The 21,918-nt window shown below is 39.5% G+C and overlaps 1 protein-coding gene across 1 annotated transcript in view; it reads left to right on the top strand.

Annotated features, from left to right (window-relative positions):
• Positions 1-21,918, top strand: part of STAB1 (stabilin 1) — a 110,874-nt gene that overhangs the window by 23,614 nt on the left and 65,342 nt on the right. The window contains exons 14-26 of the mRNA XM_087708218.1: positions 1,606-1,668; positions 2,275-2,388; positions 5,297-5,350; positions 6,287-6,367; positions 6,641-6,799; positions 9,755-9,817; positions 11,389-11,490; positions 13,050-13,136; positions 14,162-14,273; positions 14,795-14,978; positions 16,848-16,941; positions 19,214-19,372; positions 21,455-21,550. Coding sequence (XP_087564344.1) covers positions 1,606-1,668; positions 2,275-2,388; positions 5,297-5,350; positions 6,287-6,367; positions 6,641-6,799; positions 9,755-9,817; positions 11,389-11,490; positions 13,050-13,136; positions 14,162-14,273; positions 14,795-14,978; positions 16,848-16,941; positions 19,214-19,372; positions 21,455-21,550 — 1,368 coding nt within the window. The remainder of the gene's footprint in view (positions 1-1,605; positions 1,669-2,274; positions 2,389-5,296; positions 5,351-6,286; positions 6,368-6,640; positions 6,800-9,754; positions 9,818-11,388; positions 11,491-13,049; positions 13,137-14,161; positions 14,274-14,794; positions 14,979-16,847; positions 16,942-19,213; positions 19,373-21,454; positions 21,551-21,918) is intronic.

Raw genomic sequence — 21,918 nt, 5'->3', positions numbered from 1 at the left:
GTAGGGTATACTAGGAAGCAAATATCACTTACAATTTTATTTCCTCCAGTTTTCCCAAACTACTCAGAGCCAAGGTGGCGCAGTGGTTAAATGCAGCACTGCAGGCTACTGCTAGATCAGCAGGTCAGCGGTTCAAATCTCACCGGCTCAGGGTTGACTCAGCCTTCCATCCTTCCGAGGTGGGTAAAATGAGGACCCAGATTGTTGGGGGCAATATGCTGACTCTCTGTAAACCGCTTAGAGAGGCCTGAAAGGCCTATGAAGCGGTATATATAAGTCTACTGCTATTGCTAATCATTGGTCCTAGGAAGATTTGGAATGTTGAGATAATGTGATGGGTACACTCATAAAATGTTAGCCATACCACAATGTTCTCTTCCATCTTCCTGAGGCCAAAAGGCACTAAATATAGCATTCAAAGTTGTTACTTTGTGGTGCAGCATACAATATCCTAAATAATTTTATAATTGAAATAAACTCCATAAAAACTTTCTGGATACCGTGGAAGCTATCTGGGAACTACCACTTATTTTCTATATTTACTTATCCATCACTCAAAATGACAAGATTTTTCTTAACTCACTCTACTGGGAAGTTTTTAAAAATGCTAGAAAAAAATAATAGCAAATCACTTTGCGTTGTTGCTAAGAAGCCCTCATGGACATGTCTCCATAGTTACCAAGAACCAACTCTGATTCAATATGTCTTTACATCTCTTTTAACTCACCTTTAAAAAAACAAAAACCCTGGGCATGCAGAGATAGAGCAATGTTATATTACTTTTTGCTCGATCAATTCCTCTAAGGATTTCCAGAAAATTATCATGAAGCCTAAATGTACAATATTTGCAGATAACAATCAGTTGTTTTTGTATCAGTTGTTTTTAATTACTCTATCTTTCTACAAGTCATTGGCAAAACAGGAAATTGAATACATACAAAAAGCTTTAAAGCACCATGTTTATTTTACCTCCTCGGTTTCTGGTGGATTTTTCTCCTGTGGTGAACTAAGATTCAGATCCTCTGTGTTGGTTCATATCTTGAAAGCCATCCAAATTTAGGATATTCAGAATGCAGGATGCAAACGCTTCACATACATAGCAATAACACTTAGACTTCTATACCACTTTACAGTGCTTTATAGCCCTCTCTAAGCGATTTACAGAGTCAGCATATTGTTCCCAACAATCTGGGTCCTCATTTTACCCACCTTGGAAGGATGGAAGACTGAGTCAACCTTGAGCATGGTGAGATTTGAACTGCCAGTCTGCCAGCAGTCAGCAGAAGTAGCTTGCAGTACTGCACTTTAACCACTGTGCCACCGTGGCTCATAGGTATACATAGATAGACATGTATATTTAGTAACTTAGATTATGCTATCATCGCAGTTGCTAAGGAGGAAGTTCTACTGAACTCAATGGGAAGGAAAACATTGGGAGTACAACTCAGAGGTTTTCTGTACATTAGTTATGGCACAGAGTAGAAAGAGGAGAAAAATGTGTCATTATTTGTTTGCGCTTACATATTTCATAACTAAGCTCTTTCAAACTGAAATGTGTTTCTGTGTATGCCACCACTTCTCATTCTAATCCATCTGTTTTTGCAGAAAACAATTGCAGAAATTCTTGCTTCCATGGAGATTGCCAGCCGGTTTGAAACTATGTTAGAAGTGAGTATCTCTCCTATATTCAGGAGGGAATAAAATGAATGCTGATACTGCAGCTTTTTTTTATCAGAAAAAAATGCTGGTTTTGCTTTTTAAACATTTAATATTTTCACGATCCACGATTGGATACCAAACCAGGGTTCCCTTTTAAGAGATCAAACAGAAGATTAAATATAATAGATTATAAAGATCATTAAAATATTAGTAAAACTCATGAAGAATTGATTCATTTCCGTAATATTGCTTTGGGGCAGTAAGAAATTCATCCTTTCCTCACACAAGAAGCAGGATCAGGATTTCCTTCCTTCAAATGTTTCTCCCACCCATTGTCTATGTGCAAAACTTTACTCAGAAACATCTGAGTGTCATTTTCTTTGCACCAAATCTTGTTCAAATCAGTTAATCCTTAGTCAGCTATAGAAAGCATTTGACTATTTCAATAGGAATGTAGTTTGGAACTTTGAATTGGAACTTTGTCAGGAATGCTGAGAATAATTGATTCGAATGATTTAGTTGCTTAGCATAATTCACCCCCAGAAATGTTGATTTTGCTAATTAATCATTTCACACTGAAGTTATCTAATGATCATGGTGCTTAATATTTTGCAGAATTGTGGTCTTCCATCAATTTTGGATGGCCCTGGACCTTTTACTGTGTTTGTCCCAAGTAATGAAGCAGTGGATAAATTAAGAGATGGAAGGCTAATTTATCTCTTCACAGAGGTGAGACTATTTTTGCTATTTTTTAGTCTGAGGATTAAAAGGATATGAGTTTTCATTCTGAACACACTCATTTAGCCAATTGTTTTATCTTCCCAATATGGGAAACATTGGTAAATTAGGACAGCTGTAAGAATTGATTCTGTATGCCTTTTTAAAGGCAACTTTCTATAAAATGTCTAAATTATAGCTTGTTTAAGAAGCCATTATTGTAAATACGGGTTTTATTTTGTCCTGTATCTGTTGTTCTGCAGAATGTTTTTGTTTGTTACAGAATTTAAATATTCTAATGGGAAATATCTAATGGAGGTTTTGTATAGAGAGATAGATTTTAATGTTACTAAATCTTCTATATGCATTTAGTATATGCTTATTGTATACACATATGAACAACATAAATGCACATGCACAGAGAGGTGGGAATTGCTACATTGGAGAATGATTATGCTTATTGGCCATTTTAATCCAAATTTTTGCTAAAGCTAATTGCAACTTCCAAAGGAAACTTCTCTAGTTTGAGAGTAACACAGGAAGTAGCATCTCCCATATGCTGAAGAAAAGTATGAGTATCTTCACAAGAGAGCTTCTTGTGCCAATCTTAATACAGGGATAGGTTTCAGATGTAGTCCATCAAATGACTCAGCCCTAAGCTATTTAGAATTTTGGGAGTTACACTCAATAGCTCAGATAGTGACTGGAAATTGGTACTTGTTTGTGTCACTGGGTCTGAGGTTCTGAAAATGGGCTGAGTCTGCGTGTGTGTTATGTTATTTTGGGGCTGATAGGTCTGTTTTTACCTTGGCTGCTGTTTTATTGTGTGGTTTTTGTTTTTCTCTTTTTTATATGTGTGTGTGTGTGTGTGTGTGTATGTATGTGTGTGTATGTGTATGTATATATATATGTATATATATATTGTTTTTTTATTTGTGCTGATAAATAAATAAAGGGAGACTAGTATAGATCTATTTCAAGCTATTTAGCTCTCATCAGCTAGCCATACCCTTACTGAGATTTGAACACTGGGGTATGGCTAGCTGATGAGAGCTAAATAGCTTGAAATAGATCTATACTAGTCTCCCTTTATTTATTTATCAGCACAAATAAAAAAACACAAATATAACAAAGGCAACAGTAAAAATATTGGGTTAGCAGTTAGCTTCCTCCCATAATTGGGGCTTACCAGGGGTTGTAAAAATCTTAGATAGATAGATAGATAGATAGATAGATAGATAGATAGATAGATAGATAGATAGATAGATAGATAGATAGATAGAGATAGAGATAGAGATAGAGATAGAGATAGAGATAGATAGATAGAGATAGATAGATAGAGATAGAGATAGAGATAGAGATAGAGATAGAGATAGAGATAGAGATAGATAGATAGATAGATAGATAGATAGATAGATAGATGATAGATAGATAGATAGATAGATAGATAGATAGATAGATAGATAGATAGATAGAGATACACACACACACACACACACACACACACACACACACACACATACATATACATATATATTTAGCACTGTTAGCCATTCAGTGTCAGGAACTTGTGATGGATAGCCATATAAATGATATTTATTTATTTTATTGATCAAGTTTATTTACCATCTATCTTTTGGTTCAGGCAATTCTGAGAGGCTTAATTAAAATAAAACAAAATATAATAACACTTATAAATATAAAATGGATTAAAGTTACAAAAGTAAAACAAAGTAAAAACAAGAGTTTAGAGGGGGGAGGTAGGTTTCCTTCTCTGTTAATGAGAGAGAGGGAGGGGGAGGAAGGGAGATCATGAGGGAGAAGGAGAGAGAGATCAGGAGAGGGAGGGAGAGCATGAAAGGGAGAGGGAGGGAGGAGGGAGGGAGAGATTCAACCAAACTATTTGGAGGTAGGGATGTTTCACAATTTGAATATACTCTCCTGCAACACTCTGGGGTATTAACCCAAGAGTCAGGTAGATTTTAGAGTTTAGGATTAGATCAATTTCCTTCAATCTAATGCTAAGCTCTTTGAAGATAGGTAGACATTATGCTGGCTGGCAAATTCTTGGAGTTGAAGTACACCCATCTTCGAGGTGCTGAGACTGAGAAACACTGATCTAATGAATGGAGGAAACTCATGGATCTCTCTAATTTAACTATTGGGGGAAAGGCATAACAATTTTGACATCTTTCAGGGTTATCTTGCTTTCAGCAGTCTTTGAGGTCTCTGTCTCTGCTGCTTTTTCCTGCAACAAAATCTGGCTGATATCAGCAGAAGAATTAATTGCAAAGACAATGTTGTTTATCAGCTGTCTATGACAGCAAAACATGCACAATTTAGCCGCAGCATTTACAAGCACATTTTATTAAAAGAGATAGGCTCTTAATTAGGTAAATTGAAAGTTGGTCTGTATGCATTCTTCAGTAACATTGAGCAGAATGGCAAAGCACAATTTTAAATAAAATAAACATGCTTTCCCTCTGACTTAGTCTCTAGCAAAACTGTTTTTATAACAGACACTGGTAATGTTAGATTGATTTAGAACACAGCAATTTAGATATGTGGGGTTTTGTTTAAATTGGAATGGGGAAGTCAGAATCCAACTGCAGAGTAGAGAAAGAATGATTGGTATTAAGTACAGAGGTAAGAATTAACCTTCTGCAGCTTTTAATTTTCATTTTATCACTCTGATCCTTTTGCACAGGGCAATGCAAAAATCCCTTCTTGTTAAATTCAAACTTTTTAGAGTGAAAATTAATTTGGTATATTCATACAAATCATGCTGTCCTTCAGGAAGAAACTCTGATTTTGAAATATAATGTACATGGACAAGAGGTTGTTATTCACAATCTCTTGTGTAATCCTCAACCATTAAATCTAAGGACAGCCTGTAATTGTTTTTCCCTCCCTGTACTAGGGCATAAATAAGCTTCAGGAACTGGTGAAACATCATATCTATCCCACAGCAGCGGTAAGGTTTTTTTTCTTTCTTTCCAAGTTCATTTCATCGCTTTCACATATAATTTGCTCCTTGCCAGGGCTCTTGAACTGGTGAAGAGGAAATGCAGATGGACATTTCCTAAAGACCTATGTATCGCTTGAGACTAGTTCCCTTTCTTTAGGGAACTAGCACAATAAAAATAGAATAGTAGGAACAAGCATGCCGTTTATGCCATGCTATTAAAGGTCTTTTCAAAATAGGTAGTAATTTGTAATTGTTAAACTAAATCTATTTCTTTAAAACTAGGTAAGAAACCCCTGTTTGTGACTCCATTAGTTTTAAATATACACCTTAATCTTCTGCATGGCCTCTTCAGTGGATAGACAATGGCTAAGATGATGATGATGATGATGATGATGATGATGATGATGATGATGATGATGATGATCTTAATCTTAAAACATTCTCCCAGGCAGAAACTTCTCATGTCCATTTGTAAACTAGGTTATGACATTGGATGTTCTCAGACCACCTAATGTGCCTTATATGGACAAAATCTTTATTGAATTGCCTCCTGAAATTGTCTCCTGTATCTTGTCATTTTCAGTTCAAAATTATAATTGTACCCTCTCCATATTTATTCTCAAATAACTGCATTGTTGCCAATGAGACATACAGTAATTTCAGTCAATGTCTAAGAGACCACATGTGACCATGGCTGGAGCTATGTTTGGGTCAAGACCATGGAGTTAAAGAAAGGGTTGTGTTCCACCAGAAAATGTTTATCCAGGTGACCCTCCAGTGAGAAAGCAGCCAGGAACCCAAGCATTTCCCTGGCTCCAATAAAAGTGGCTCATGAATTGAACGTATTGGTCCAAGGCTCGAACACCTGAGAATGTTAATTGTATGCGAGATGGCTGGCTATATAAATCAAATATATATCTGAATAAATTCAATCTTTTCCAGGTCTATATAGAAAGGCTAATAATTATGCCACATATTCTGACCATGGCAAACCAATTGGTGACAGTTGACATCAGTAACGATGTAAGTACTATGGCACTGAAATTCCTAGAAATATTAATATCCTGTCTGATGGGAGACTGAGAAGTTGCCCATGACTCTGTCTCCATTCCATGTACAGTAGCTAGCAGGTTTACATTCATTTTTTTAATGCATAGCTCTCTCTGCTATTGAGGAAATATTTTCCACTTTTCTACTGCAAAAGCAGTTATCCCAACACCTTGACAAGGTCTGTCTTGCACACATATATTTCAAAGGCTTCTGTCAATGCAGTTTTATTTTATTTTTTTATTCCAGGGAAGGATCCTGTTGGATAATTCCAAGGTTGTGATAAACAAAAGGGATATTTTGGCCTCAAATGGTATTATTCATACTTTGGATGGTATCTTGATTCCTTCATCAATACTCCCAATTCTGCCGAAGAAGTGTAATGAAGTACATTCTAAAGTTGTGGAGGTAAATAAACCAAGGATGTTGAATTTGCTCTTTCTCTTGTATAAGTTTTTCCCAGACTTTAGATGGAAAGATCTGGGGTGATGGGAAAAGGGAAACATTCTCTCAAGAGAAACCCAGTTTGTTCATTGGGTGTGAGATGGTGACTTGTGGACCCACCAGTCCAGAGGTGGGTTTCTACCGGTTCTGCCAGATCGGATGAACCGGTAGTGGCTCCGCCCACCCACCCGGATGCTTCTGTTCGCATGCATGCATGAGCAAACCGGTAGTAAAAAAAAAAAAATGGAAACTCACCACTGCACCAATCCACTTACTTTTTCTGCAAATTCAGCTCTTTTCCCATGAATTTCCTCCCTTTACTCCAAGTCTAAAAGATAACGAATGTTTGTCTATATGCAAAATATTCCTAGACTATTTTTAACCTCAAAAGCGATTTGGCTCTTCAGAGGCCACCATATTGCATTTCCTGTGAGAACTAGCCTTTCCTGTTGACTCAGCCTCTGCAAGTAAGCCTGATGAGGATTCAGCACCTTTCTGAAAACATCTGCTTCCTGTTGCTGATACAGAGGAGCAATCAGGCTTCTAGGCACTGACCTTACGCAGTGCCTGTTGCAATTGGTCCTGTGGATACAACAGGACAGATGTATCATTTTTTTAAAAAAAATATTGGACCAATTCTCATCTGTGTTACCTACAAGCCATAAAAGGAGAGTATAATCCTTAAAATCCTTAGTACAATTTTAAGCAGCAGAAAGAAATACAGCAAAATTGCATTAGAATACTGAAAGCATAGTAGAAAATAAGTGGCTTTTGTTTTTGTTATAACGTCGTGCTGAATATTTCCTCTGCATTTGTCAGACATTCATCCTGTTTGAAGAGTCTAATTTCCCTTTTTCACAAAGGAAAACATTTAGTGAAATTCTGATGGATGAAGTGGGATGGAGCAAGGATTCTCCACTGGTTTTAGGGCTGTTTTGAACTGGATTTTTGCTTTCTTTCATTAGACCAGAGAAAGAAAATAGAAAAATGTTTTAAAATAACAAAAAGTGAGAGTGAGAAAGAGAAAAGGCAATGCAATTGAAACCAAAATATCATTTCTCCAGTGATATGGAGGCTCCCGGGCTTCCCAAGTTTCAAATAAAATCACAGAGGAAGAGCTCAAAAAAAAAAGAACTCTCCCCCTAAATCTGGGAGCAGTGATAACTGCACAGCAATGTAGAGGAGGATATTAAAAAAGCACCAGTGGCACCACTTTCTGCCCTCCTGAACCCAATACCTCAAAAGAAATTTTAAAGTTCCTGGGGTATTAGAAGAAACTCTTTTTTACAGGGAGAAATCTTTCAAGAACCCGGAGGTTGTAAATTTGTACTGTAAATTTTTGTACAGTACAATTTACTGCTAGCCACTCATTAAGAATTACAGGATTTAACAGATTAACAGAGTTGGAAGGGACCTTGTAGGTCATCTAGTCCAACTCTCCACCCAAGCAGGAGACCCTACTACACCATTTCTGACAGATGGCACTCCAGTCTCTTCTTGAAAGTTTCAAGTGATGAAACTCCCACAACTTTGGAAGGCAAGCAGTTCCATTGGTTGATTGTCGTCACTGTCAGAAAATTTCTCTTAATTTCTAGGTTGAATCTTTCTTTGATTAGTTTCCATCCATTATTCCGGGTCTTGCTTTCATGTGCTGTGGAAAATAGGTTGACCTCCTCCTCTCTGTGGCAGCCCCTCAGATATTGAGAAACCGCTATCATGTCTCCTCTGGTCCTTCTCTTCACTAGACTAGCCATGCCCAGTTCCTGCAACCATTAATCATATGTTTTAGCCTCCCATCTCCTGATCATGCTTGTTGCTCTTCTCTGCACTCTTTCTAGAGTCCCAACATCTTTTTTATAGTGTGGTGACCAAAACCGGATGCAGTATTCAAGGTGTGGTTTTACTAAGACTTTATAGAGTGGTATCAGTACCTCACATGATCTTGGTTGTATTCTGCCCAGAGAGAAAATAGATGATAGCAAGATGGGGATAAACAGAGAGAATATATGTTACCTTCAAAGAATTCGGGAGCAATTTTTAAGTCACAACAAGGAAACATTTGGCAGATATAATTTTCGTCATAATCGTAGACCTGTGGAAAGAGGGTCAATAAGTTTCCCCCTAAATTGTCAAAGAGATGACTGGGCCACAATCAGGCTGATCTGAGGAAGCAACATCTTCCTCTGTGGACACAATAAAATGTTCAAATTTTCTTGTTGCAAGCTCCTTAGGAGCTAGAATTAAGTGTTAGGTGTTACTGAGTTGTTGGGCTATTGAGTTGCCCATTTCTTCTAAGGCTACAATGCATTCAGTTTATCCAGCAAAGCAGGTATTCACCTTTCTCATCTCCTAGCAAGCAGTGCTTTTTAATTAAACTAAATTTAATTAAAAAGTCAATTAAAACAGCTGATAAATAGCAGAAACAAAATTCCTCCCAATACTGGAGAATCTATGTATCTGAGGTTAACCTGTTGAGTTCTTGGTTGTATTCTGTAGGTTGTTTTCCTGCAGATGTTTTATTACCAGACTAACACTGATGGTGTAACGTAGCCTTGTAATAAAGTGTGTGCAAATCACAGAACACAAGAAAGAACTCAATAAAATTCCTGAGTGCACCATATTGCAAACTTCTTCTTAGATGCATGTTTTCTGTGTGATCATGGATGATTTTTCATGGACTTATCACTGAGCAGAACAATGAAGGTGTCCATGAAACAACATATCACTCTACATTATCTTTATGTTCAGCATGGAAGGGGAATAGATGATCATGTAATTCTGTTTTAAATGGTAATTTTAACCATGCATAACCTGCAGAGTATCATTCTGCAGCTTTGAAGGGAGTTATAAGTTTAGCAACGCAACATTTTTTTAAAAGTCCATCAATTAATTACTTCTTATCTTTGGCTTTTATTACAGGGTTCTTGTGTGGATTGTGCGCTTCTTAATAGCAGTCTTTGTCCTCCTGGGAGCCAAATTAGGGTAACTGCCCTGATTTTTCTATATGGAGATTATGCTGTGGAAGGGTAGCTGTATTTTGTGACCCATTCACGGGAAACATTAATGCTAATAATAATGTCAACAAAAAGCAGGACTATGCAATGCTAATGAATAGCATGAATATTAGCTGTCATGATTTCTATTTGCAACCTTTCAAATCTTCCAGATTCTGATACCTTTGGTGAAGTCAGCCCTTTCCCTTTCAAATGTAATTCTACATAGCACACATATGTTCAGCGGATACCCAGAATTGTACAAAGAAACCAGGAAGGAAATAAAAAGTTGATAAAAATCAGGGTAGAATCAGCACTTAACCTTTCTTCTGCATTGGCATATTTGAGGTCAAATTAATACAGGCTTGAAAAGGTCCGCTTTGGCTGGCATAAGCTGGAAGGACTCCAATTATTTGAACTGCCTTTTGTTTCTTCATGTTTAGCTGTCACATTTCAGTCCTTTTGCAACTGCTGTTCTAGCTTTTCTGTCAGTTCTAGAACAACAGGTTGATTGCAGCAATTGAGACAATAGTGATTTCCAAGGACTTCACAATGTACAACCATGTTATAATGCTGGTTGTACTTCAACAGTATCAAAGATGATTTACATTAGAACAACTGAGCAAACTTGTAGGCTGTGGAAATTGCAAATCAGAGGTGGTACTCAGCAGGTTCAGACCAGTTCTGGAGAACCGGTAGTGGAAATTTTGAGTAGTTCAGAGAACTGGTAAATACCACCTCTGACTGGCTCCATCCACATCTATTCTCTGCCTCCTGAGTCCCAGCTGATTAGGAGGGAATGGGGATTTTGCAGTAACCTTCCCCTGGAGTGGGGAGGGAAAGGAGATTTTACAGTATCCTTCCCCTGCCACACCCACTAAGCCATGCCCGCCAAGCCATCCATTCCCACAGAACTGGTAGTAAAAGTTTTTGAATCCCACCACTGCTGCAAATGCATATTTCTTAGAGCCATTGCATCTGTAAATACTGTTTTATGTTAATAGTGAATTGATTGCTGCCTGCATTCTAGATATTTTGGATCTTTGGAACAAGCCCTGGTTATTCCTTGAAGTGTTCCTCACTTAAAAAGAAAAAGAGAGAGAGAATTTTCATGCAAGGTTTTCTGAAATTATGTATTAAAAAAAAAAATACAAAATTATGTTGAAACCTCTGTTGTGCTGAAATAAGTGACTTTACAATGGAATTCTCTAAAGTTCTCTAAAATTGCCTACTTCCCCCATCTCTATCCAGAATAGATGACTGCCTTGTGATATATTGGCTCCTAATCAAAAAAGAAGAAAAATCTTGCTTGCAACAGAATTTCTGTTATGTCTTCCTTGTTCTGCCTCTCTGTGAGGTGAACTAGAGTGCTATCTTGAAAAACATGATTTCTCTTGTCAGTCAGAGAGGAAACTGCTTTTCCTGTTTGGAGGTCTCCTTTATAACTCGGCCTCTCTTTGAACATTCATTGGCTGGCAAAAGGGTCATGGAACATATGTAAAAACATGGAACATATATGAAAAATGCTTTTTTAAATTGTAATTCATTTTGCTTCCAAAGGAAGACAAGGCTTTTTCAACAGAGTGCGTTTATACCCATGATCCTCTTGGTTTGAATATTCTGAAGAAAGGCTGCCAGGCATATTGCACTCTGAATGAAATGGTAAGTGTAAGGTATCCAGCAGGGAACACTTCAGTGCTTGGTTCCTACCGGTTCGGATTGGTTTGGCTGAATCGGTAGTGGTTTGGTGGCCTGGGTCGCTGGGACCGGCAGCAACCCAGGCTTGTCACACCCCCAAACCTGTTCTCCAGGTGGCACCATAGGTGCCACCATCTTATTTGTTTGCTTCTGCACAGAGCGATTTTTATTACACTGTGCATGCATGCGCAAATATTTCCCTTATTCCAAAATTTATTCAGTAGATTCCTTGTTTAAACTTGGATGCTTTTTTATTTACCATTTGTAACATGTTTGCAATATAAGTATTAAATATTTTTAAATACTTATGCAAAGGTTAAGACTCCCCCAGGTTTGTTCATCTCTTCCTATTTTGTATGGCTGAAGCTTCTTTGGATATATAAAGAGATTCAAGTGTCCACATAAATGTTCACATGCTCACACTTCCTCTCTCACGCACACATCACATATATTCATACAAAAAATAGCAAAAAGAAATCCCCCCTCCTTACCTCCAGAGATCATGGGTGTCCACAAGGTGTGCACTGCAGATGAAAAAGGGCAGAGTTTCAGTTGTACCATCATAATCAGCATCTTGGCCACATGGTGCGTATGAGGTATTGTCACAAAAAATTGGGATATCTGCCTTGCATTTTGCCAGAGGGTAGTTCAAGATTTAAAGAGTACCAGGGGCTGATTCTGGGTCAATACTAACTTACTTTCCTCTCTGCCCAGACAAAAGATCCCTTTGTTACATAACCAACCTTGATAAAGGAGCTGGCTTCTTTATTACGGAAAAATAAAGAAAGGCAAAACCCAATATTTGTCTTCCCTTGAGTTGAATATCTGTGGAGATTCTCAGTCATTCAGGTCACTCACTCAAAGGTGCTTTTTCAAAAGGCAACTGACTTTCGTTGTTTTTCCTTGAAGACGTACCACTACTCCTCCAAAAATCTTCATCCATTTTGGCAAGGGGGGGGAGGGGGGGTGGAAGGATCACAGTCCTTTCAGCAGTCCCTAAGAAGGTTCCATGCTCCGATTCAGGTGACCCTGAGGGAACAGATAAACCAAATGGCCTCAATGACTCTCAGGAGGGTATCCCTAATGTGCCAAGCCAGGGAAGCTGGGGACGGGGTAGAGCGCCATGTGCCTTGGCACCTTAGGGATATCCCCTAGGTCAGTGTATGGCACTCTGCCCGGCTGGAGAGGGGGTTTGCCAGGCGGCTGCTCGTGAGCGTGGTCACCTCATGGCTGCTTCACCTTTGAGGCTCTGCCGGGCTCTTCGGGAGCCCACTCGCAAGGGAGCAGCTGCCCGGCAACCTCAAAACAATAAGCTCTCCCCCTATAATAAGCCCAAGGCCATATTTCATGGGGCAAAAGAAAATAAGACCCTGTCTTATTTTCGGGGAAACGCGGTACCTTGGGACTTCCCTTGAGTTGTTGTCTCATGTGAGGGGGTGAGGGGAGGGATGTAGCTATACCTTGATAACAGAAGAAGAATGGCACATTGAACACTTATTTGCTTTTGTGTATTTATTTAAAAGATACCTGGATGCTGCAAAGGGTTTTTCGGTCATTCCTGCGCCCCATGTCCTGGTGGATATATCAATCCATGCTACGACAAAGGAAGTGTAAGTGTATGAGAGATGGGAGGCAGAGAAAAGAATAAATGACAGCCTAGATACAAACAATCAAGAAAAGTAATGGAGGAGTCAGTTAACAGCTTATCTCATGGCTGTTATCTTTACCAGCTGACAAAAAATCTGAAAGAAGCATTTTAAAACATTCCAGGAGCCTCCATCTTGATGAACTCACTATAAACAAGGCTAAGAAATTCTTATTACATTCTTATTAAGAGCTGTGGTGGCACAGTGGTTAGAATGCAGTACTGCATTCTACTTCTGCTGACCGCCAACTGTCTGCAATTTGGCAGATCAAATCTCACCAGGCTCAATGGTGATTCAGCTTTCCATCCTTCCAAGGTTGATAAAATGAGGACCCGGATTGTTGGGGGCAATAGGCTGACTCTGTAAACTGCTTAGAGAGGGCTGTAAAAAGCACTGTGAAGTGGTATATAAGTCTAAGTGCTATTGCTATTAATTTCTTATTCCGAGAGATTATATTATCGCAGACAAGCCTTAAAGATGCTTTTCTGAAATCTGTATAGCTTTTTGACTCGGCCTTCCATCCTTCTGAGGTTGGTAAAATGAGGCCCCAGATTGTTGGGGGCAATAAACTGATTTTGCTTAGAGAGGGCTGTAAAGCACTATGAAGTGGTATATAAGTCTAAGTGCTATTACTATTCTGCTTCCTTGATCTTGCCCTGCAGCCAAGAGCTCAATAAAGTGGCACAGAATTCTTAGCTATGCATTAAGTAACAATGTTAGGGAAATAGTTGCAAGAAACTTGCGGATGCATGCTGTTGAACTTTGCAAAGATTGGGAAAGAAAACAATTGACTGAAAACAAATGTTATTACTGCCACCCCAAAATAATTTAACATATATATATATATATATATACAATATAGGGCTACATTAAGGATGCGTAGTCATTTATAAGTCAGACTTCACTAGGTCAGGGGGATGGTCTTATAGTAAGCTGAGAGAAAGACAAATTATCTCCTGTAACATTGGAAATTTTGTTTTTTCCCCCAGTGTAATGACGGCATACACGGAAACGGTCAATGCAACTGCTACGATGGCTTCAAAGGAATTGCCTGTCACATCTGCTCAAACCCAAACAAGCATGGGGAGAACTGCACTGAAGGTCTGAGACGCAAATCAGGCAGGAAAGCACTGAGACAAGGGGAGATATTTGGTCTTCCTGGAGCAGAGCTAGAAATAGTATCCTCCTTTCTACCTCCAGGTGCATGATACCCAAGCCTGGTGAATTTATTCTGGTGCTTGAGAGAAAATAAGTCACAAGCTTCCCTTGCCTGGAAGTTAAAATAATATGAAATAATAATGTACAATTAAATAACTGTCTGAAATGTATAGGGTCTCCTGCTTGCAGGAGAAGGGTTGGACTAGAAGTCTTCCAAGGTCCCTTCCAGTTCTATTCCGATTGATTGATTGAACTTGCCACCCCTCTAATGACTAGAAGTGACCTATTTTTATACAATATCTTAGCCTACACCAATCCTCTGTCTTTTACGGTTGGCACAACAAAGCGGAAAGGGAACCCCAAGCCTTCATATGGATTAAATGTCATTAAAGGGATTCAAGAAATCCCGCAATTATAATTTAAACAATTAAGTTTTTATCTTTCTTCTCTATTCACAATGGAAGATTGTGGCTGCATCCATGGAATTTGTGACAACAGACCAGGAAGCAAAGGTGTATGCCAGGCAGGGACGTGTGCGGATGGCTACACCGGGGAATTCTGTGACATACGCTCTCACAGTTGTGAATCTACTGGTGCCACTCTGAATTGCCATGTCCATGCAACCTGTACTGTGAATGACACTGTGAAGTAAGTCTTCGCAGGGGGCATCTGGGATCAGATTCCTTACTCAGCTCCATTGGGGAAAGGCATAAATTACCCCTGATTATGATATATGATTACATTAATATCTTATTTCTTGAGTAAGAGACGTTTATGAAAGCTGAAAGGCATGAAAATGTAACATTATCCATCCTATGATCTTTTGAGAAGCAACCTCAGTGAAAATGGTGAATACAACAGAACAGGGTGTGAATTCTATTGGGATGTTGCTAAACTTCTTACTTTGGAGCACGATACTGAGAATTTAATAGGATTCCTTCTATAGTAGAAATGCTTAGGATTGTTCAACTTTATTACATTTCTATTGTGGCCCGCCGGCAGCAGTGGAGCTGGCAGCAGAGTCAGATAGTGAGGAGGTTGGGGAGGAACATGGGCCAGTTCTGGGGGTGAGGAAAGCTCAGATAAGGGCTCTGTGTCAGAGGCAGAGGGGGAACTAGACAGCAGTGAGGCGGAGGAACAGCTGTGGCCTGTTCCAGCCTGCGCGTGCACAGAGCTGCCAGAAGACAAGATCAACTAAGAAAGCAGGGTCAACTTGGGAGTAAAGCCAAGCTTGGAGGTGATTGGCCCCTCCCATAGGAAACAAAAGAGGAGTGAACGGGGAGTGGGCTTTTGCAGGAAACAATTCATTCCTTCAGTCGTTTCAAGAGTGAAAAGTTCTGTTTGTGACTATAAGAGTCTCTGTGCCAAGTGTTGCCTTGCCCTGCGTTTGGAAATTAGTTATCTGGCAGCTTGCCAAGTGAGATAAGGTTTGTGTTGATAAATATTCCTCTGAAAAACTGTTTGCCAAGCCTTGCTGACTGTGAATGAAAGGAATTCACAGTCAGTAAATAAAAGACGTTTTGCCGGGACCAAGACTCTGCTTCATGCTTTTTAAGGAAGCCTAGGTCAGAACAATTTCTCCCTTGACATAAATACAGTTTCGTGAATGGTTTTGAGATGACAGAAAGAGAAGAAGACACTGTTGCTTGGATCAAAAGCAGCATAACTATTGTCTTGATACCCCTATCTTAGTATCCTTTATTGCTTTTAGTTTATAATATCATATGAACCCATCTGATGGTATTTTAATAAATAGTAATCAAGAAAACATAGTTTAGTCTTTAGTGCATCGTGCAATGCGTGAATCAATCATAAAATTTGAAAGATACAGATAGTCCTTGACTTACAGCAGTTTACTTAATGACCATTCGAAGTTACAACAGCACTGAAAAAGTGACATGACTGTTTTTCACACTTACAACTGTTGCAGCACCCCCATAGTAATGGGATTAAAATTCGGATTTGTCTGAATTCACTTGGCAACTGACTCATATTTATGACAGTTGTAATGTCCCGGGGTTACATGATTACCTTTTGCAATCTTTTGACAAGCAAAGTCAATGCGGAAGTCAGATTCACATAACAACTGTGTTACTAACTTAACAACAGCAGTGAGTCACTTAGCAACTATGGCAAGAAAGTCATAAAATGGGGCAAAACTCACTTAACAATTGTCTCACATAGCAACAGAAATTTTGGGCTCAATTGTGGTCGTACGTCGAGGACTACCTGCAGTCTGAATGATTCCAGACATGATAGAAACTATGATGAAACTTCAATTTACAAGATATTTGCATGTAATTGACCAAATTCTGCTACAATACATGGCACTTGCTTAATGATGTCATTATGGAAATGTAATGTAATATGCAAATGATATAATATGTTGCAAATGACACTATTTGCATGATGGATGTCATGGCTTAAGTGTCATAAATTAGCATTGCTTTAACCTGAATGAGTATGTGATTCGTAGGTACCTCGGATTTCATTAGCTGCTCTCTGCCTGTCTTCTAGCTGTGTCTGTCTTGATGGATATGAAGGGGATGGGCTTTCCTGCCAGCCCATTGATGCCTGTAGTAAGCCAGGAAGGGGAGGATGTTCAGAAAATGTAAGTGGGTCAATAACCTCGATCATCTTTTGGATTAATCCAGATAAAAGTTACCTTAGTATTATTTGTTTCTTTGTTTAGCGTATGACATAGCATACATGGACTAGCAATAGATAAACATTTCATCTGAAATGCAATAAAATATAAATATTAAAAAGATCAATGTTGTAATTTCAATATCTAGGCATTGAACCACTGAAGCGCAGCATCATTTATTTATTTTTAAAAATTAGACACTGGACTGATATACCATATTTTTCAGAATATGACACACTTTTTTCCGTCTTAAAAGAGGCTGAAAATTTGGGTGTGTCTTATACTCAGAATGTAGGCCCGCCCACTCGCTGGCCCCCACCCTTTGGCCTCCGCGCATCCTCTTCCTGGCTGCAGAGATTGCCACCCATAATGGCTTGTGTTTTGGGGCTCTGTGCATTGTGTTTTCAGCCTCCAAATGCTCAACGTGCGGTTCCCAAAATGGTTACCCAGAACAGTTGTTGCCTTCTCTTATCCCTTCCCCACTTTGCCTGCTTTAGTCACTGGAGCTCCCTCCAAGGATCAGCTATGCTTCTGAAGCTGTTTTTCAGTCCAGACATGAGTTAAGTGCTTAGCTAAGTTTCAGAAACATGAGCTAAGTGCTTTGCCTGCTTTTCTAATTGCTGCTCCCTCTGACAATCAGATGTGCTTTAGAAGCACAGCCCCCATCATCCCCAACCTCAAAGCCAGCAAGAGAACGAATGTGCTGAAGCTTATGCCCCATCATCCCCAACCACAAAACCAGTGAGTGAACTAATGTGCTGAAGCTGACCAGCTCCCCAAAAACTAAGGTGTGCCTTATAATCTGGTGTGTCTTATACTCCAAAAAATACGGTATGCCTTCAGCTTACAGCCAGTCACAATGTGATCTACAGTTTGGTGTGGAATTGGGACAGTCACACTGAGGGGAGGATACTGGGCCCCCATTTATATAGAGAGTCCTGGCTGATGCTTTGTGAGGTGCAAATTCTATTCAGGAATTACTGGCATGGTTCTTAAAAGCCTGGTACCTTTTTTCTAAGGGCATTTGTGTGTCTTTAGTATAAACTTTAGTATAAACCCGCAGTAATTAGAACTGCATATCAGAATAATTCTAATTTTCACACAAACTGGAGGCTGCAATCCAATTCTTTTGTGCTAAAGAAAAAAGAAGGAGGAGGAGGTTGGGCTATCTGAGGGCTGGAAGTGAAACTCTTCTATGCCAAGTGACTGGAAAATTGCTAAAACAGGAAGCCCTAGACTTATTGTTTTAAAAAGCTGAAATAGAAAAACAATCTAATCAAGAAAAGATATGTGCTTTTAAAAACCCCTCCCATTTCTACCAAGAATCAAACTGCAACCTTTTATTGTGCAAGCAAAGATCTTAACCGTTCTGCTGGTTCAGCATTGTCGGTAAATGGAGGTTTAGAACCTAGTAGAATGTATTGTAGAGCAAGAAAAATGTTTGTTTTGTATCTGCAAGATGATATTTTTACCTTGTATCTGTCTGTCCATGCATATATAAAATGTAACTGTGCGTGTGAGATATGTACTCTATTTTTTGGAGTATAAGATGCACCTTTTCCCTCAAAAAAGAGGGTGAAAATCTGAGTGCACTGAATACAGCATTTTTGGCCTCCCAAAACCTTGCCCCTTTGCAAAAATGGCCATGCATAGCCTTTAGGAGGCTTCCAGAGTGCTCCTGAGGGCTGGGGAGGGCAGAAATGAGTGAAAAATGGCCCATTTTTTGCTTGTTTTTGCCCCCCCCCCAGCCCTCAGAAGCATAAGCCTCCTAAAGGAAATGCATGCCCTTTTTTTTTTTGACAAAATACCAGGCCCATTTTCATAAAAAATGGGCCATTTTTGGGAGGTCTGCAGTGCAAAAATGTTTTTTAAAAATTTGCCTCTTCAAAATCTTGGTGCGTCTTATACTCTTGTGCATGTTATACTCCAAAAAATACGGGTATTTGAGTGTCTGTGAACCCATGCATGTGCGCACGTGCACGCGCACACACACAGAGAGAGAATTATCCGCAAACACATACCCATAGTTATGAAAGCGCTTTCCTGAAACAACAGGGAATTATCCAATGAGAAGACGTGATAGCAAAACAAATAACTTCTTAGTTGTTGCCAACATGCCTCAGCCTGCACAGGGTTTTGTTAAGATGGCTTAGAATCAAGATGAACAAGAATACTTTAAATGGAAAGTGCAGAAATGCCCTTCTCTCATTCTCATCTTGTTTCATTTTTTTGCCAGGCTACATGTACCAGTACGGGTCCTGGCACAGTCAGCTGTCAGTGTCTCCGAGGTTGGACTGGGGATGGAAAAGCTTGTGCTGTGGTAGACAACTGTGTAACAGAGACCAGAGGAGGTTGTCACATTGATGCTGATTGTAATTACATTGGCCCTGGACAGGTACAGTATTGTTATTCCCTGCTGTCCTGCTAAAAAGGATCTGTGGCTCATGGGTTTGTTAACTAATGATGCAGCTTGTGCTTTTTATATGATAGCATCAGATTTTTAAAGTGGCTGCAGGCCACAGAGTTAACATTTTCAACCTCTACTGAATTGCATTGAATGGAACAATAAAAGTGAGAATTTTTAACTCCTTTAAGAAGCCTTGCCTTTTCCCAGGATCATATGATTGTCCTCTATTGCACAATTCCAGGAAAAGACTGGTTTGGTCTAATTCCCCCAAAGGATTACTTGTGGCCACAAAAATGTAGAAGTATAAGTCACTCTAAAACAGTGATGGCGAACCTATGACACGCGTGTCAGTGCTGACACGCGTAGCCATTTGGGGTGACACGCACAGGATTTCATGCGATTCATCCTCGGCTCCTGCACGGCCGCCGAGGATGAAAGAATCTGTGCTGGAGGAATGGGGGGGTGGGACGTGTGATCTCCCCCGCCCACACTCACTTACTGTATCGCCGCCGCCCCTTTCTGAGCGCAGGGGCTGCTGGTAAGGCGTGCATGCCGTGCGCACACACGTCATCAGCGCGGCAAGGGAGGACCTGCAGGAGAGGAGCGCGGGAACAGTGCGCGCCTCTCTCCAGTCAGGCCGGCACAGAGTCTACTCCTGGGACTGTCGGTTACGACCACACCACAGCAGGGAACAGCGGAGTGCCAACGGGAACTGTGAGCGCCATTAGCATTGGCTATCTATAATTCTATCTGCTGTCACTGGCCCACTGATGGAGCACCCAAAAAATAAAAAACAAAGGTTAAGTAAAGGGAGTGGTAGTGGCAGTGGCCGACCCTTTCAAGAGACATGGAGCGAGATGTATGGCATTATAGAAAAAAATGGCAAAATTATGTTTTTGTCGAAGTGACACACAACGCGAGTTATGCTCGATTTTTTGCCGATTTTTGACACACCACGCCAAAAAGGTTGCCCATCACTGCTCTAAAAGTTAAAAACTACAGTCGTGGAAATCTAGGTTAAGATTCCAAAAAAGCAAACAGAAGAGAGCAAAGTCGACAGCCTAGTGAAACAAACAAAATGTTAAAACAGTTGTGATATTCATGTAGTTACTTACCAAGCACATCTAAATTATGGTACATTAAAGTAACCAAAATCTGTACAATCCGCAAGGCATGTCACAACTTCTGAGCACCTCTAATGTTTGGAAATTGAAATTTGAAAAAATTGACCTGCCCTACAAGTAGGCAGCCCAGAGACAATACAATACTCAAGTCTGTTTGGGTTTAGGCTATGGGAATGATCAACTGCATAAGCCCACGAGAAGCAAACACTGCTTCTGACAAGTGGCTGGTTTCAATTAGGGAAGTTTAATACTAGAGAGTTTAATACTAGAGTACGACACATGCTGGTTCTGGTTAAACCTGATGCAACTGCAAGACAAGCAAGAAATACTATGTTGGTTTTAACTCATGCGGTGTTTATTATGCCTCACTCAGCTGGAAAGTTATCCTGGCATGTAGGGCCATATTTGTGTAGATTCCAAGGTAGACTTGATTACAAAGGAAGCATGTTGGTTCTCATAGCTTTCCAATATTCTATCTGATGCTACTGCTGTCACCAGATTTTGCCTAGGTAAATGACTGCACTGGAGAATCAAAATCAGAGTCCTGGGAGAGAGTCCATTCTGAACAAATGTTGTGCTGGTCTCAATGAATGCAGATGACTCTGAGATCCCCAAATCCACTTCTGTCTTGAGTAGGGTTGTCCTCAGATAGAACTATTGTTATTATTGACATCCATAGGAAAGGATGTTGTAAGTTGTAATTCAGAACAGATGGAGGACTGCTGGCTTCCAACCATTATCTAGTTTGGCACATGAAAAATCCAGAATACTTCTATTTCGGCTGATTTCAAATTTCAAGTTACAAATATATTAGTTACAAACTTTAATTTTTTCCCCTTCATTTCCAGAAGTTTTTAAACAAAGGTTAAAATGAAAAAAATAACTTTTTCTTAGAAAACTTATACTATTGGATAGGAACTAATGTCCCTGCTGTTTCCATTTTCAGAGCAGCTGCACGTGCAAGAAAGGCTATCAGGGTGATGGTTACGTCTGTGATAAAATTAACCCTTGTTTGATGGACAATGGGGGCTGTCATGCACTGGTAAGAGATGGGAATAATGTAGGGTAGCCTTCCCAGTCTAATACCTTTCAGATGAGTTACCCTCTAGCTCCCCTGGCTAACAGCCATAATAAGTGCAGTGGCTGTGACACAAATTATTCAACAGTACAAAAGGTACAGAATTGGAATCTAGTTGGACACTGAAATCTGTGGAGTAATCTTTCCAGAATGCTGGAAAGTTCTCAAAAAAGACAATGCATTTAGTAAAGTGAGTATAAGGTCCCTATATGTAGGAAAACCAATTACAAAATAGTACATAGTTGGCACAGTTGCATGCAAAAATGCTTGTATCAGAAGAAACACAAAATGTGTTTTTTTAAAGAGTTTGAAAATTAGAGTTAAGATGAGGA

The sequence above is a fragment of the Thamnophis sirtalis genome, unplaced genomic scaffold (assembly GCF_051295495.1).
Source record: "Thamnophis sirtalis isolate CommonGarterSnake01/CBP01778 unplaced genomic scaffold, rThaSir2_p1.2 scaffold_3, whole genome shotgun sequence".
NCBI classification, from domain to species: domain Eukaryota; kingdom Metazoa; phylum Chordata; class Lepidosauria; order Squamata; family Natricidae; genus Thamnophis; species Thamnophis sirtalis.
The sequence above is the reverse complement of the archived record's forward strand: the minus strand, read 5'-3'. Positions and strand labels throughout refer to the sequence as shown.